This window comes from Cyphellophora attinorum (genome assembly GCF_001299255.1).
Source record: "Cyphellophora attinorum strain CBS 131958 chromosome Unknown Contig2, whole genome shotgun sequence".
Lineage (NCBI taxonomy): Eukaryota > Fungi > Ascomycota > Eurotiomycetes > Chaetothyriales > Cyphellophoraceae > Cyphellophora > Cyphellophora attinorum.
In genome coordinates, this window is record NW_017253230.1 from 1140386 (window position 1) to 1155682 (window position 15297).

Below are 15297 nucleotides of genomic sequence, written 5' to 3' on the forward strand. Positions count from 1 at the left end.
GGCTCTCCTTGTCCTGCTGCTCGGTGCCTTACTGCAGCATCCGTTGCAGTGGCATGTCAATGGAGCACCCTCGCCAGAAGGGACCTACCTTTTCTAGCGTTTGGACGCCGTCTATCTTGTGGGTGGTTTACATGCGACTTTAAACTAGCTCGTCCACGGCAGATACATGATTTGGGGGCCAGAGTTCCGGAATCCATCACACCACCGTAGTACGCAGCTGCTCGTCCCACCAGGCAGCAGGTGCTGCTATCAAGGCATGACAATCGCTTTGCCCTTGTTTGCGATATTGAAAAGAAACGAGAATGAAGTGGTGGGCAAGACGGCTACTTATAACTCATCAACGAAGTAGAGATCCGCGGCAGACCGAGGCGAACGCTTCACTGACTGGGCATGAGGTATTCACTATTCGCATAACATCGGCCTAATATCCATGCACGAGGTCTTGTCGGTAGCCCTAGATTACACAAGTACTGATGGTGCCACCATCAGCACGAGCTCCATTGCTGCTGAGCACATCGCTGTTGTTGTTTGCCTTCAGATCCCCAAGTAATGTTGCCACATCAAGAACAGATTGAAGGATCAGACACTTAGAAAAGCATGTTCATAACGCTGTGGTATCTATCTATCATCTCATATGTGCGTTTCAGGCTTTTCTCCCTCCACGAAGAAGTGTCCCATACCTTCATATGCCACGGGGCAGCGAGCCTCCCTGCTCAGCAATCCCTCCCTCACACGCTCCTTCCTACCCCTAGAAATTCTCCTTCCCCCACACGAACTTATACTCCCCCTCCTTCCCCTTCTCCCCGGCCCCAGCATGCGTGTACATGTTGCACTTGACATGCAACTGACTCCCCAACCCCTTGGGGCCGCAAAAGAAGACGCCACACTCGCCCGGCGAATGTATCTTCCTGATCGCGCGGAACACCATGTCCCAATTCGGTCTGCCGAAATTCGTCGGCGTGCGCAGGCCCGTGATGGCGTCGGTCTCACCGGAGTTGAGGATGATGTTGGAGGCGTCTGCCGCGGAGATTTTAGCTGTCAGATACTGTGATTGGCATGTTAGTACGTTTGAACTTCATCGAAGATAGTGGTCAGGGGCAGGCACGTACGGCGTGAATCTCAATAGCATGTGACTTGTCCTGCGATTCGATGGCGTGCAGGAGGGACTTGAACCACTCCAGACTGCCAAAGTCACGGCAGACCCAAAAGAAGTAGACTTTGCGGAGACGGGTCTTCTTGGCTGATGCATTGCTCATGCGGTACCATATGCTCTTGAGGATTGAGGCGAAGGGTGTGACACCAATACCGGCCTGTGAAAGTGTTAGCCATTGCATTCATCAGTAATGGTGCTGGATCGCTTACGCCGACGAGCAGAGCAGTCTCGAACTTGAAGACATCCTCCGATGCCGACCCAAAAGGCCCATCGATATAGACCCGAGGCAGCAGCTTGGTAAGCTTCATGTCGTTCTTGTTGTTGCCTGCGGTCAACGGAGCCATCGAAACGACCTTTGACCGATCCTTCTTGTCCCCAGGCTTCTTGTCCTCCACACCAAGAGCCTTGCCCAAAGCCTTGGTGAAATTGCCAACCATACGGACGTGCACGGAGATGTAGTCCTCCTCGGGCGCCGACGTAAGCGTGAAAGGATGGTACTGCCATATCGACACCTCCGGACAGCACAAGAAGATATACTGCCCAGCCCGAGTCCGCGTCTTGTCCTTCTTGATCTGAATCTCAACCACGTTCGAAGGATGCTGAATGACCTTGCTGACATATGTCTTATGCCGTCCACGAATCTCCCTCAACACTCGCTCCATGAGGTACGCAAACCCGCCCACCATCCAGTACTGCCAGAACACCCCCGTGCCGAAGCAGAACGGCTGGTTGTCTGCCGGGATCATGCAGAAGGCGCCATGGATCGACCAGAAAACGAAGAAAACGATGAATAGATGATGCATGTTCCAGAACCGCTCGAAGTTGGCGCGACGAGGTCCCTCGAGCGCCGTGCCAAACATAGCCATGAGGACTACGGTCATGACCCACCCAGACCAGCCGGGCCCGGTCAAGAAATTGCCCTTGAGAAATCCCACGAAGCCCAGCTTGTTCTTCGCTGCGAGCTGGGCGATGTTGTTGAGGTGGGCGATGGTATGCACCCACGTGAAGAAAACGATCGCAATGCCGATCAATTTATGAAAGGTGATGTTCTTGTCGAAGGGAATAATGCCGTTGAGAGGCGTCTGTCGAGCCAACGAGATGAGTGTCCGACAGACTGGAAGGAGAATACAAGCCACGTCGAAGTGTAGACACAGCGCCGCCGAGCGAGCGATAGGGTATGTGATGCCGAACGTTCCTCTTGCATTTGTCAGGTTGTCCTTGAGTTGGTAGTTCATGAATCCAAACGCAAAGATCATGCAGTGCACCAGTATGAAAACAGTGACCACCACGCGCCGCGAACCCTCGTTGACCATCCATCTGTTGAATCTTTCTTTGTAGCTGAGATCCCTTGGTGCCTCTCCACTGACCTCCCCCGATAGCAACATCCGCATCAGCGGCGTGGACCTCGATCGTTCGGACATGGTGGAAAGCTGTGAGATGGACGAGTTTGGCGACCCGCGCAGCGACCTCGACAGAGGTGATTTGTTGATATTATCTATATAATGGACCGGCGCATTATTGTGTGATGTCGTGTTGGACCGAACCAGCGGCGGCGTATATCGTGGACGGATGTGCAGTGGCTTGGGCACGAGTGGTTGCGGCTCCCAGTCCGTATGCACAATGTCTGTATATGGCGGAGGACTAGAAGACATAGTGGCTGGCGGGAAATGGAGTCGTGTCGTGATCACAGGCTCGTCAAGCGAGACGTGCTTGGCCGCGCGAGTGGTGTCAGGCTCGTTAGATCTGATACACTATGAGTGCTGAAACGGAAGCGAGGGCTTCTCGGTGGAGTTATTATCAACGCGGTGATGCACAAGCAGCTTTCGAGAGGAACGTGTGGTACCAGCGTCTGTGATCACAAGCAATGAGAAGCAGTAGGAAGCAGTAGCAGGGCTCTCGAGTTGAGGTCTTCTTCGAGAATCTTTTCACCTACCTTGCCCGCCATCCTACCGCGCTGGTCTGGGTGTGGTGGGGGAGTGTGCATTGAAGGGGTTGCGGCGACACTGCAGCGGGGAGGAGCCAAGGGTATCGGGCCAGCGAGTGGAATAGTAGGCAATATTCCGAGACGCTGAGGAACCAGACGAGAATGGAAGCCTCCGGGTCTGATCAGTCTGCGAGGTGGACATGATTTGATGGGTGGACAGCAGGAAAGGGGTGACTGCGACACTCGAAGACCAATCCAGGGGGGCAAGCCTGCAGCCGCGCGTTTCAGTTTTGCTGAGGTTAACGCTGAGCCTCTCGAAGGACCGTAAAACTCTACTGTGTTTCAAGGTGGGATCTGCGTAGGGATGCGCCGGGCGTTTGACGGACTCGGTCGGAGTTGTACAACAATGTTGCGTAGAACAAAATCGAGTCTCGTGTTTTCATGATGAGTCGGAAGTGCTTGCTCATTTCATTGCATGAGCCGCATGGGCCTGGGCTCTCCGCCCCGAACAAACGCTGATCACGTGACGAAGGACGCAACGGAGGGGTCGCGGGACAAACACGGCAGATAGCCTCGAAGGAACTCTGCGAAAGATCTGCAGTTGAGCATGAGTTGGGCTCTGTCTAGAGCAATAGTTTCCCTAACTGCACTCCCGTAATATGATGCATCGTAAAAGGTCGTTCTAGCCCATCCCGTCCCGATTGCAAGAGAAGCCCATGTCCATGATCAATCTCAGCCATCCTAAAGCGACTCGGTCGTGTGCGAGTGAGAATAAGTGCTTATGACAGACCGCTGCACCACGTTGGATTGTCGCGGATTCGTGGTCTCAGCGCCTCGCATCTCTCCCTTCAACTAGCCTCGTACGCTTTCTGGCCATCTCCCTAGATAGCAAACTTCCGCGTCCATTCTCTAGCAGTAGCCTCGTAGCGGGCCCGATCGGTTTTGTAGACATGAGCGATCTCAGGCACCAGTGGGTCGTCGGGGTTTGGATCGGTGAGCATGGAACAGATGGACAGAAGGACTGCGGCGGTTAGCGAGTAATCACGGGCACGTGGCGCGGACTGAGCATACCTTTTGATATTGTGAGCGCTGGTGACCATTGGTCTCTCAGAATGTCGAGACAGATGCTTCCATTGCTATTGATGTTGGGGTGATAGATACGTGTGGTGAAGTTGACCTTTGGTGGCTTGAAGGGATAGTCTGTCGGGAAGTGGATGGCAAGGAAGAAGACGCCGCCTTGAAATGGAGAATCGCCCTGGCATATGTTAGCATTGCTTGTTGGCGAGCGACACGGTACTTACGGGGCCCATGATAGTAGCTTGCCAGTGGAACTGTAATAGAGTGTTAGTCCGTGTCCAGCCTCACGTCGGGATCTTGCCGTCGCAAGCACATACCAGATCATCGCCCATAGGGCCGGCTGAGCATGATGAAGGAGGATCACTGCAGATGTTTTGTCAGCTCTTGTTTTGTTTGGATCAAACCCTCCGTTATCGTTCGAGCGGTCGACACCAGTGCACCGGATGCAGTGATATCATCCTCGACCAGCCAGCAAAGAGTATGGAGGGCGCAACTCACCGGCCGAGGTCTGTCAACTCCTTGTTGATACGCTTAAGCGCCATTGTGAGGTATTATGGAGTGGGAGAAGTTGTTTTGTGGTGGCTCGAATGTGGTCACGCAGACGGAACTGCGAGGTGGGCTGTGTACTGAGTCAGTGTCTACAAACTGATGACGGAGGCGACGGGAAGCATACAAGTGGGATGGAAATGGCGATGTGGTCGATGGGAAATATGTATCGAGTTGCGATAAGACGATGAGGTTTGCAAGATGGTAGTTTGCAGTAGGTAAAACCGTAAGTGATGTGTCAGTTGAAGCGAGGAAAGTCCAAGGTTCCTTCTTTGACGTTCTGCCCTCATTTTCCAATGCGAATGACAAGAAGTCACCATCGGAGGCGGCAAAACCCTCGCCCATGCCGCCTAACAGCCCCAACTCACCTCAGGCAGTTCAGCTTAGTAACAGCCTAACAATCATCACCACCACCGTCTTTCACTTTCGCCACATTTCGCGATATCTACAGCGCCCGACTAATCTCTCCTTCGTATGTCACAGTACTTTGAGCTGGCGTTGTCTGCCTCAGGCCGTCAGTGGTCCGCGCTGCATGCCCGATTTGTCGTCACAACTAAGTGGTATGGGCTCTTAATGGCTGATAGCACCCAGCATCATAGCATTCTGGGACTGTTGTTCAAGCTCAACTATCCGCAAGTTACTGGTGCACGTCTACGTGGGCGCCTCATGGCCGACAGAGATGCACCTGATTTCCATGGATAGAGGCACAAACGTGAGCAGAGAAGGTCGCAACTTGCAGAGCTCGTTGTGGCTCTCCGAGCATGACAAGGAAGGGCAGTCCTCTCTCGATACGAATTTTCGTCTTGACAGTCATGCTGTACCACTGGCAGAAGGTGCCCGCCGGACGTTGATACGGCACGATGCTATCCCTCGAGATCGACGGCGGTGCTTGAGTCGTGGAAGTAGACCCTCGAACAACTGTAGTATATCTGACCCATAATCGAACCAGACCAACTGATGGCAAGCTGAAATATAGGACTGCTGCCACCCGCGGATGGTACTGCTTCAGCTCAACCGCCTGCCTCTCATCTAGAAGTCTCATAGTGCTTACTGCATATTGCTCGTGCGCTCCTTCCCTTCCTCGGAGAGCGCAGAATCTCAGATGCAGCTGCAGTCGAAGTCAGGGACACGACTTCGACCGGTTGACAAGCTCTGCCAGGCATTAACAAGACCGGATGATGAGCTCGTCAGGTCATTCGCAGAACCGGCTGACAAGGTCAAATCTGGTCCTCAATGTGAATATACATCACAAGTATTCTTCCCTGCAGTTGATATCTCCCAATCAGCTGCATCGGTCTTCATTCGAACATCGTGTCATCAGGTCCTACTAGCTGCTTGGTTGCGCCCACTGTTCGAACAATGGACTTATGTGAAGGTGACGATAAAGTCTCGTCGTCTGCCTCTCAATCTACTCGAGTCATTGTTCGCTTCACATACTCAGCAGAACATCATCGTCTTCCCTCCGATGGCGCGTGGGGAGCAGCAGTAGCAGCAGCAGTCACTCTCAAGCAGAAAGTCCCAGCGCCGATGTCACCAATGAGATGCATCGATTCATTACATGCTGTCTGCTTGTCTGTCCGTCCATCGTGCTTAGAATCCAAGGAAACAACGCCCAAAGCCGTGAGCCGTCATATCGAATCGTGAAATCGTTACTATTCTACTGTCCTCTACCGCCGCTTCCTCCCCTCCGGCCCAAACAGCCCGTCCATGAAATTCCCGAAAACCTTGCCCGCTGCACCCTTCCCACTGATGATATCCTCAAACTTGTCCGCAAGTGGATCTTCACCTCTCTCCGCCTTCTTCTGGCCCTTTTCGTCGAAGCGAGCCGGTAGGTCTACTGTAGCATCGCTATCGTTTCCGTCGCCAGTGTTGCTCCGCTCGGCAGTCTTGCCTTTGGGGTCGGAGGCCGGGTCACGGTCGCGCTCCCGACGAGACGACGACGAGCCAGAGGAGGGATCATGGCTGCGGCGACGGCGATGATGTCGGCGTTTGGAGGCGTAGTCCTCGACCGGATCGAGGTTCGCCGCTGCCGCTGCCCCGCCTGCTGCGGCACCGCGACGAGAGGCTTCGTCAGTAGGCGTGTCAGTGTCCTCGCCTGCTTCGTAGCCACGGTCCTTTCGTCGCCGCCGATGATGGTGGCCGTCGTGATCTGGGATCGAAGCATCGGAGGACGGAATGCCTTGGATGTCATCCTTGGCGGCGAATTGGACGGACTTGCGGTGGCCATTAGTGGGCGGAGGTTGGGACACTGCACGTGGACGACTGCTGCTTTCTGCTGGCAGCGATGCGTCGAGGTTACGGTCAACGGTTGGAGAGTTGTAGATTTCTGTGGGAGGAATGTAGCCAGCTGCTGGAGGATCGACGTTGATGATGGGAGGTCCTGCAGGTGGCGGGCCGGGAGGCGGAGGAGGTATGGTGTCGTTCATGCTACGAGAAGTGTTTACACCTGCGCCCTGTCAGCTTGCTGATGTCACACTCTCGAGTCACAGGAATGAAGGAAAGGTGAGGTACAACGACGTACCATCTGGGATGGAATTCTGCAATGGCACACTCACATTGTCTGCCCCTCGAGTCGGCGCATTTGGGTTCGCACCATAAGCGTAAGGCTCGTAGCCAGGTGCGCCAGGAGGTGGCGGCATGGGAGGACCACCAGGAGGAGGAGGTGGGAACGCGCCTGGTTGGGCGTACTGCTCAGCGCCAGGCGGAGGCGGGAACGCTCCCGGCTGCTGATAATAAGGCTGCTGAGCATTTGGGGCATATGGGTCGACCGGAGGCTGATAGCCTTGCTGTGGGGCGTTGTAGGGATCTTCATATTGGTCTGCGTAGCCTTCACGTTCTGTGACTGTTAGCTTGGATCTCACAGGCTGTGAGAGACACTCACCACGTCTCTTCGCTTCTTTTCTGGCTCTCTTCTCTGCCTTGCTTCTTTCGTATGCCGATGCTGCGGCGGCACCTCCACCCGCAGCTGCAGCCGCATCAGCAGCACGGCGCCGACTGCTGCGCCGACGATCGCCGGGTGAAGTACTTCTGCTTCGAGATCTGCTGCGTCTATTGCTGTATTCAGGACTTAGATCCCGCTGAGCGTATTGTGCTGGAGCACCCGGAGATTGACCTGGCGCCGGCACGACAGCGGTCTGATTGGCATAGAAATTCTCTTGAGGTAGGTTGCGACCATAGTAATCAGGTCCGTAGTTGTTGCCGTGCATCGGACCGTCGCCATATTCGATGAGGTTTGGGTCACTGAAGCAGCGTCCCTGCCCTGATCGTAGTAGTCAGATCGGTTGCGGCTTCGGGAGCGTTCCCGCACGGCTACTTTTTCCTCTTTGCGAATGACTTCAGCTTCCTTCTTAGCCTTGTTGCGCTCATACAAGCCAGCAAGAGCAGCACTGCCCAGGCCTGCAGCAACAACCGGAGCTGCCTGCCTGACCCGAGATCGAGAGCGATCGCGCCCACGAGACTTGCTACGAGCACGGTCGATCAAGGCCGTCAGAGCTGCGCCTGCAACACCTGCTTCAGCCATGCGCTTGTTGCGATGTTTGGGATTGCGGGCGTCTTCGGCTGTCGGATCATTGGCGAGCTCTTCGATTGTCTCGACTCGATCAGTTCGCACACGCGACTGACTGCGACCACGATTCTCATCAGCCTTGTCTTCGTTGTTCTGCTTCATCTTCTTTGTGGCCACCACTGCAGCTGCAGCAAGACCAGCGGCACCGAGACCCAGGAGTCCGAGATTCTTGAGTCGAGATCTCGACTGCGATCGGCTACGGCTCCTGCTCCGGCTCTGTCTGCGGCTTCGTCTGTCGTCAGAGGAGCTTGAGCGGGATCGAGACCGACGACGGCGACTCCGACTTCTGTACGCTGAGCGAGCACGGCTGATGCCTTCTGCAGCGACAGCACCGACTAAGCCGGCGCCAACGTCACGTCCAAGACGGCCTGCACCGTGGGAGACTGCACGGTCTTCCTTTTTCTTGTGGTTGCGAAGGAGTTCTGCAGCACCAATGCCGGCAATTGCGCCAGCAGCCAGATTCTTTCTGCGATCAGGGCTTGGACTGCGGCTAACGTCGACTTCCCTGGTACGTTTGACGTAGACCATGCTGTCATCGCTGCTGTAATCGCGGTCACGGTGGCTGCGACGGCCTCCGACTTGGGAGACTGAGTCATGGGGACTGATATCTCGCCTCATGACTCTCTTGTCACGCCAGTCGTCACGGTCGCGTGAGCGGGAACGCGAACGATCGTCAATGCGCTCACGGATCTTCTTCTCATAGAAGTACTCTTCCTCCTTGGGCGGCTCTTTTCTTCGGACGATGGATTTCTCCTCGTCTATCTCTCGTCGGCGCACATCGTAGTCATCATCTCTGTAGCGTTCACGGATAATGACGGGATCTTGCTTGATGACTATGACCTGAGGTTGCGGTGCAGGAGCGTAGTAATCAGTGGTCTTGCTGTAGCGCTGGATATCGCGGTCCCGGTCGTACAAGTCTCTGTAGCTAGGTCTCGCCGGTCGTCACCAATGCGGCTGACTTGCAGATCACCACGATGGTCATCGCTCTCTGTGCGCCTGATGACAATTTCTTGGTCGGAACTGCGCTCGACGGGGCGCCGATAGTCGTCTCGGTCGCGTCGCACATCGTCGTGCTCTCTCTTTATGACCAGTTCTTCGGTCGAGTAGCGAGTGTCGTCGCGCCTCGGCTCTCTTCGCGGCTCATCGATCTCTTCACGGCGGATGATGCGGGTCTCTTCCACCCGTTCGCCTGCTCTCTCAGGCACAAAGCTGCTTCTTCCGTAGGATGATCGAGTGTCGTCGTCTTTGACGATGTATCGCTTGACGGTCACATTGCCACGATCACGATCACGGTCGTCTCTTCCTCGAGATGATATAACGGTTCTGCTATCGTAGTCGCGGTCGCGATAGACTGACGCCATTGCGCTGGATTAGAGACCGAATAACCTGCGACAATATTGCTTGAGGGTGTGAGAGGCGACAATCTGATATGCCAGCCTGATGTGCGGGAGGGGCACGCGGGTGGTGGCGGGGCACGTTTTTGGGTGGCCTGCTGGGTGCCGGTACGGCTCGCGATTGTTCACAGTCCAGATTTCGATCTCTCACACTTGCCAACACAGGCACAGGCGAGAAGAACAAAACGTAGCAGGAGGAACCTCAGGCTGCGAAGAAGAAATCCCGCAGCAAGTGGGAAAAGCTGAGGAGGACTGGGATACGGAAGAGGACTCCAGACTGGGATTGGGTTGGGCGTTGACTGCAGCAGGCGTGGGAAAAGCGAATGGCTGGATCTCTCTTCTTGCTCACATAATTCGCTGGCGTGCATGGTTCGCTGTCTGCTGACTGGGACTAGGCAGGTACACTACAGCCACCAGTACCAGGCGTACATGCTGTACTTCCCATGTATGCGTTGTACAATAATACTAATGGCACTGCTGCAAGACACGGCAGGGCAAGTTCAGCTCATGTTGCAGTCGTGGCCCGGAACATACGTATCCCTTGACCTGACTAGGTACTGAACCAGTAGAACACCGAGGCAGTTCGACGAGGACATCATCAGCGTTGGGCATCATCGCCACGTGCTCTTGCTGGTACCAGGCTTTGTCCGCCTAGTAAAATTGAGATCTATAAATCGTTGGTAGAGAGAAATGCGAAAACACAATCATGTTGCACTTCCAGTACTGAGACCTCAGAGAGCGGTCGCAAGGACTGCGCCTCGCCACACTGTGTAGCACGTGGTGTGGGAGCATATATTTTGCTATAGAAAGAAGGCACCGCCTCTAAGTTCAATGCTCTTAAGGCTTTTCAGCCATGACCGCCTATGGTAATCCCAACCTGATGCCAACGACACGTTGTGCCTCCCACAGCCGTAGTCATGCTGGATGCTTGCGCTCAAAGCCTCTTGCTTTATCACTCAACCGGGTATCTTGAGTAATGCAATTGACAAAGGAAATTCATTATGGTCGTTGCTTCATGCCGTATCATCCTCGTCGCCATCACCACTCGGTGACACCTTCGCCTTACTAGAAATCTTAACAGATCGCATCTTCGAGGTCAGCGGCAGTTGATACTTGATCACGCCGCGAAGGATGAGATTGAACTCGTGTTGAATGACTCTTTCCCACTGCTCAGTTCTGTCGACCGTCGTATTACCCGGGTTTGCTAGCCGGATCTCGCCCACAGAGCCCGATCGTCGGCGTCGCAACGGTGAAGCATCGAACGACAGCGGGGAATCAAATTCCGCCACGGGTCCGAGGAGGATCTTTTGTGATCCCAGCTCGGGTTCATCTATCGGGTCTGTGCCCTCGTCGACGCCATCTGTGGGAGAGGGCCAAGGCCATGAAGATCCGCCCCATGCTCGACGAGCCCACCGCAGTCCTTTCCTTCTCTCAGGGTCTGCTGACGGGCTGGTGTAGTTGCTCTCTGCAAACAAGTTGATGTCCAGTACACTGACTGAGATCGCGAAGATGTTTGTGTTTACCGCGTCCACGTGCAGATCGAGCATTAGCTCTTGCTCAGACACTAGTATGTTTTGCATATGTCGAACCTTAACATCGAGGAGAGGCTGATTAAGCCCAACCACGAATGTCACAACTCCAACGGCAAGAATGAGACCTATGATGCCGAGGATAACACAGCTGCTCAAACGAGTGCACAACGTGCGTTCGTTGTCCTCGTAATACTCGCTGTTACGCAGGCCGGAGCCGTGGATGCGGCGACTGTGCCGGGTGCGATTGACACGAACAGAGCCAGACCCATTGCCCATCAGAGGTGTTCGCTCGTCGTCAGCCATGTTGTCATACATGTCGAATGGGTCGCTTTTCTTCGGACTGAGCGGACTTCGCCCGTTCTGCAACCTGGGACTATTAGGCCGAGACGAACGTGCGACGTTCGCAGTTGCTGCTCGAGGTGAATTACTTTTGCTGGCTTGACTGAACGGCGAGTTGGAGTCGAGGATAGAATTGTGGCCGGTCTTGCCATGCCTTCCGATGTGGTGATGACGGTGTGTCGAAGGGTTGCGAAGACTGCCTCGACCACTTCCATCCTCGTCATCGTCGAATTGGTTGTTAAAACCGCTATTGGAGAACTTCATGCTCTTCTTCTGCCCCACCGCGTGGCTTCCAGAACGTAAGCCATGACGGTTTCGGGGCTCTGTGCTGGCCAGAGAAGTACCACTCGGCGTCCGAGAATGATGCCTATGAGACCTGCTGTCCGGTGGATTTGACTCGTAGACAAAGGTTTCGTCCGAGTCAGACGTGTCTGCTTCATCCACTGCACTCGCCACCTTGGCCTCGAAGATGTCAGCTTTCGAACTCCCTGTCACTGCGTGGACCGAAGGTGTCTTTCGGGTTTTCTTCTTCTCCTTCTTTGGCCTTATGGTCTCATTACTAGGCTTGGTGCGAATGCTGCCACTACCGTCACGCCCACTGAGATATCGATCAGGGCCCAGGATTTGTGTATTAGTGACGACAGGTTCTGTTTCGACGGTCATTGTGCGTGGCGGATCTGGCGGCTTCGGCTTCGCAGTAGTCAAGTTTGTTAGCGAGCGTTTGGCCAAATTTGATGTCACTTTGGATGTGCTCGTGGATCGCGCCCGTGCGTCATCTGCTGGCTTGTTTGACGTTGACTTCTGCTCCGAAGACGAGGGTCCGTTTTGACCGGGACCCGGTTCGCCCGGGCCGCCCTTCCCTTCCTGCTGGGATTTGCCTACAGAGCCCATGAACGAGGTGGATGGCACACTGCCTTCCGCAACCGTTTCAAGGGCCCCTGCAGGCACGCTGGCGCCACGTCCAGGAGGTCTCAACGTAGACTGTCCGGTTGCTGGGTCCTTCGGTGCATCGGACGCCTGCGGGGTAGAGCTGCTTTCGGCCGCTGGGACCGATTGACGTTTGAGTGAAGTGTTGGAAGCCATTTGATCCGCCTCATTACGTTTCTGCTGGGGAGGATGACGCGCTCCTGAGGCGGGCGGCGGAGGTGACTTCAGTCTTGGTGATCCCGGCCAGGATGGTGAGCTGGTCGGCTTTGACGTCTTGTCGACGCGCGAAGTGTCTGTTGCACCATCTGCTCCTCCGGGGGTAAGCACAGGTCTTTGCGCCGACAAGGCACGCTGCACAGCGGCAGCCGATGGAATCGTGGAGAGCGTACCGCTCAAAGCGGTGTTTCTTGTTGGACTAAATTCCGAGCTATTCTTTCGTGACCTCGAGACGGTGGGAATGGAAGAAGAGCTTCGTGAAGCGCGCAAGGGTGAGGGCTCTCTGGCCTTTGTCTGATCTGATGTGCTCGAACTAGGAGGATCTTTCGGCAACCCTCCCTTGTCTGCGGCCCCGTCGCCTGACATACTTCAACCACAATGCGCTCTTAGCCAGGTAAGTCGCAGTCGAATGTAGCCATTTATTTCTAGCGTAAGAGTGCTTTTCGGGCGCCGATCAGTGGTTGGATCGTCGTGGAGAAAGAGTTGGATGGCTTTATGACGACACTCAGAGATGTTGGCAGTGTAAGTGCGAAGTTCGCCTCGAAGGGTGCGCAAGATCACTGAGACGCGAAGGTACCTTGCTGATGACTTAGAATTAACGGCGGTGAACCGAGGTGTGAAGACGATCCTTTACGAAGGAGTGAGCAGGCAGACGGGAATAGAACCCAATATGAGGAGACCGGAGGAGGTAGGGATGGAGAAGTTGAGCATTCGCAGTGGCGATCACTGGAATGACGATCGGACCGAGAACCTTGGACCTGAATTTATTGCACCGGCAGGCCGTTGAGCATTGCCGGGCCCAATCGCAAAGATTCTGAGAAGCCCAAGCGAGTGCACTACACCCGGAGAGTGGGATTTCCAGGCACCATGGCTGACTGAGCCCGTGACACGTGGCAAAACTGGCCTATTCATCAAGCCTCAGCATCGGAAACACCAAGAACTCGAAGGTAGAGACGGTGAGCCTGAGGCGTTGGACATTCCAGAAAGTGACATGTAGGTCACCTGGGTAGCTTGACATCGCCGTCATCTACTCACCGCAGCAGGAACCGCCTTGCTTGGGGTCACCCAGGGCTTTTCGGGAGGCCTCTCTGTATGACATGACAGAAGGACCAACGCCCCAACGCCACACCCCAAAGCCCCAATCGACCACACCTGCAGACTTCAATGCAGTCGTGCGGTGTCGCTAATCCGTAGCTCAAACTAAGCAAATTTATCCACGTGATAAATCATTGCAATTCTCGGTCTGTTAGTGTGATGCTTCAATAAGTTTGCAGCGACCCTTAAGGCAAGAAGAAAGCACCATGGCATCGAAAAGCCATCTGTCCTTCGCTGAGCGTGCGGTGAACCACCCAAGTCCGCTCACCCGGCGCCTGTTCGAAATTGCAGAGCAGAAGTCCACCAACATCGTTCTCTCCGCAGATCTGACCAGCACAGCTGAACTACTCAAAATAGCTGATGGTGAGTATAACAACAAGGAACCTTCTACAGTGTGACCAATCTCTGACCGCGAGCGCTAGATCTCGGCCCATACATTGCAGTTCTCAAAACACATATTGACATCATTGACGACTTCAGCCGCAAGACAACGGATGGATTGGTCGAGCTCTCGAAGAAGCACAACTTTCTGATCTTCGAAGATCGCAAATTCATCGATATCGGCAACACTGTCCAGAAGCAATACCGTGGGGGTGCTCTACGAATCCATGAGTGGGCACACATCGTCAATGCTGCTGTCCTACCAGGTCCAGGAGTCATTCAGGCACTGGAGGAGACCATCAAGACTCACAATGTCACCGATCGTGGGGTCTTGATACTGGCTGAGATGACTTCGAAGGGATCTTTAGCCGTGGGCAGCTACACGGAAGCATCTGTTGCCATCGCCAAACAATATCCATCAACAGTCATGGGTTTTGTCTGCACAAAGGCGCTATCTGGTCTCTCCTCGGATGCCACTGATGAGGAAGACTTCGTTGTATTCACTACTGGCGTGAACATGGCCAGCAAAGGAGATGCACTTGGCCAACAGTATCAGACTCCTACGACTGCCATGGCTGGAGGCTCGGACTTTCTCATCGCTGGACGAGGTATCTACGCCAACAACGATCCTGTGAAAGCGGCAGAAGCATATCGCAAGGCAGGATGGGATGCTTATCAGGATCGCATTGGAAAGAAGGCTGAGTGAAGGCAGGCATAAACTTGCGCATTCCCATGTGCTTTCCTCCCACAAGCTAGGACCATCGTCACTACTCTTCGGTCAGGGCATCTGACTTGCTGCCGATTTTATCGCGAAAGTTACCTCAAGCAGCTGATGCAAGTCGGGCAGTGCCAGTGACTCTTTCGAGAGTGGCTGACACCGGCAAGACACCCGTCGGTGTTGTTGCAAGAATGCTTGTCAGACCCTGGAAAGTCCCTGAATCATGTGGCCCAGAAGTGGCCTATGCGCACTTGTACGGTGTACGATCAGCGGACTGCCACAGCAACGGTGCAAATCACGACGCGACGTTGATCGTACACAGAGATGCTGGGTGGGACTGAACAGCGAATGCTGAAGAAGAGTTTCGAACCTTTTCATGTCACAAAGGTCGAGTGCATTCATTCATTGATTGGACTTGTAATGGACGAGC

The 15297-nt window shown here is 54.5% G+C and overlaps 5 protein-coding genes across 5 annotated transcripts; 1 reads left to right on the top strand and 4 right to left on the bottom strand.

The window, feature by feature from the left end:
* Positions 1 to 748: 748 nt before the first annotated feature.
* AB675_2735 (Superoxide-generating NADPH oxidase heavy chain subunit A) lies at positions 749 to 2805 on the bottom strand (the record flags this gene model as incomplete). Its single annotated transcript, XM_018142729.1, has 3 exons — positions 749 to 1045; positions 1110 to 1310; positions 1363 to 2805. The coding sequence occupies 3 exons, from the start codon at positions 2803 to 2805 to the stop codon at positions 749 to 751; spliced, it is 1941 nt and encodes a 646-aa protein (XP_018005311.1).
* Positions 2806 to 3958: 1153 nt separating this feature from the next.
* On the bottom strand, positions 3959 to 4696 carry AB675_2736 (Ubiquitin-conjugating enzyme E2-16 kDa; the record flags this gene model as incomplete). Its single annotated transcript, XM_018142730.1, has 5 exons — positions 3959 to 4098; positions 4149 to 4332; positions 4379 to 4408; positions 4472 to 4517; positions 4653 to 4696. 5 exons carry the CDS (start codon positions 4694 to 4696, stop codon positions 3959 to 3961), a joined length of 444 nt encoding a protein of 147 aa, XP_018004940.1.
* A 1671-nt stretch (positions 4697 to 6367) lies between these two features.
* On the bottom strand, positions 6368 to 9626 carry AB675_2737 (uncharacterized protein; the record flags this gene model as incomplete). Its single annotated transcript, XM_018142731.1, has 5 exons — positions 6368 to 7146; positions 7222 to 7536; positions 7582 to 7954; positions 8014 to 9098; positions 9179 to 9626. 5 exons carry the CDS (start codon positions 9624 to 9626, stop codon positions 6368 to 6370), a joined length of 3000 nt encoding a protein of 999 aa, XP_018004864.1.
* Positions 9627 to 10672: 1046 nt separating this feature from the next.
* AB675_2738 (uncharacterized protein) lies at positions 10673 to 13039 on the bottom strand (the record flags this gene model as incomplete). The annotated part of the gene is made up of 1 exon (XM_018142732.1): positions 10673 to 13039. The coding sequence occupies one exon, from the start codon at positions 13037 to 13039 to the stop codon at positions 10673 to 10675; it is 2367 nt and encodes a 788-aa protein (XP_018005093.1).
* A 935-nt stretch (positions 13040 to 13974) lies between these two features.
* On the top strand, positions 13975 to 14855 carry AB675_2739 (Orotidine 5'-phosphate decarboxylase; the record flags this gene model as incomplete). The annotated part of the gene is made up of 2 exons (XM_018142733.1): positions 13975 to 14131; positions 14191 to 14855. 2 exons carry the CDS (start codon positions 13975 to 13977, stop codon positions 14853 to 14855), a joined length of 822 nt encoding a protein of 273 aa, XP_018005017.1.
* Between the last annotated feature and the right edge of the window lie 442 nt (positions 14856 to 15297).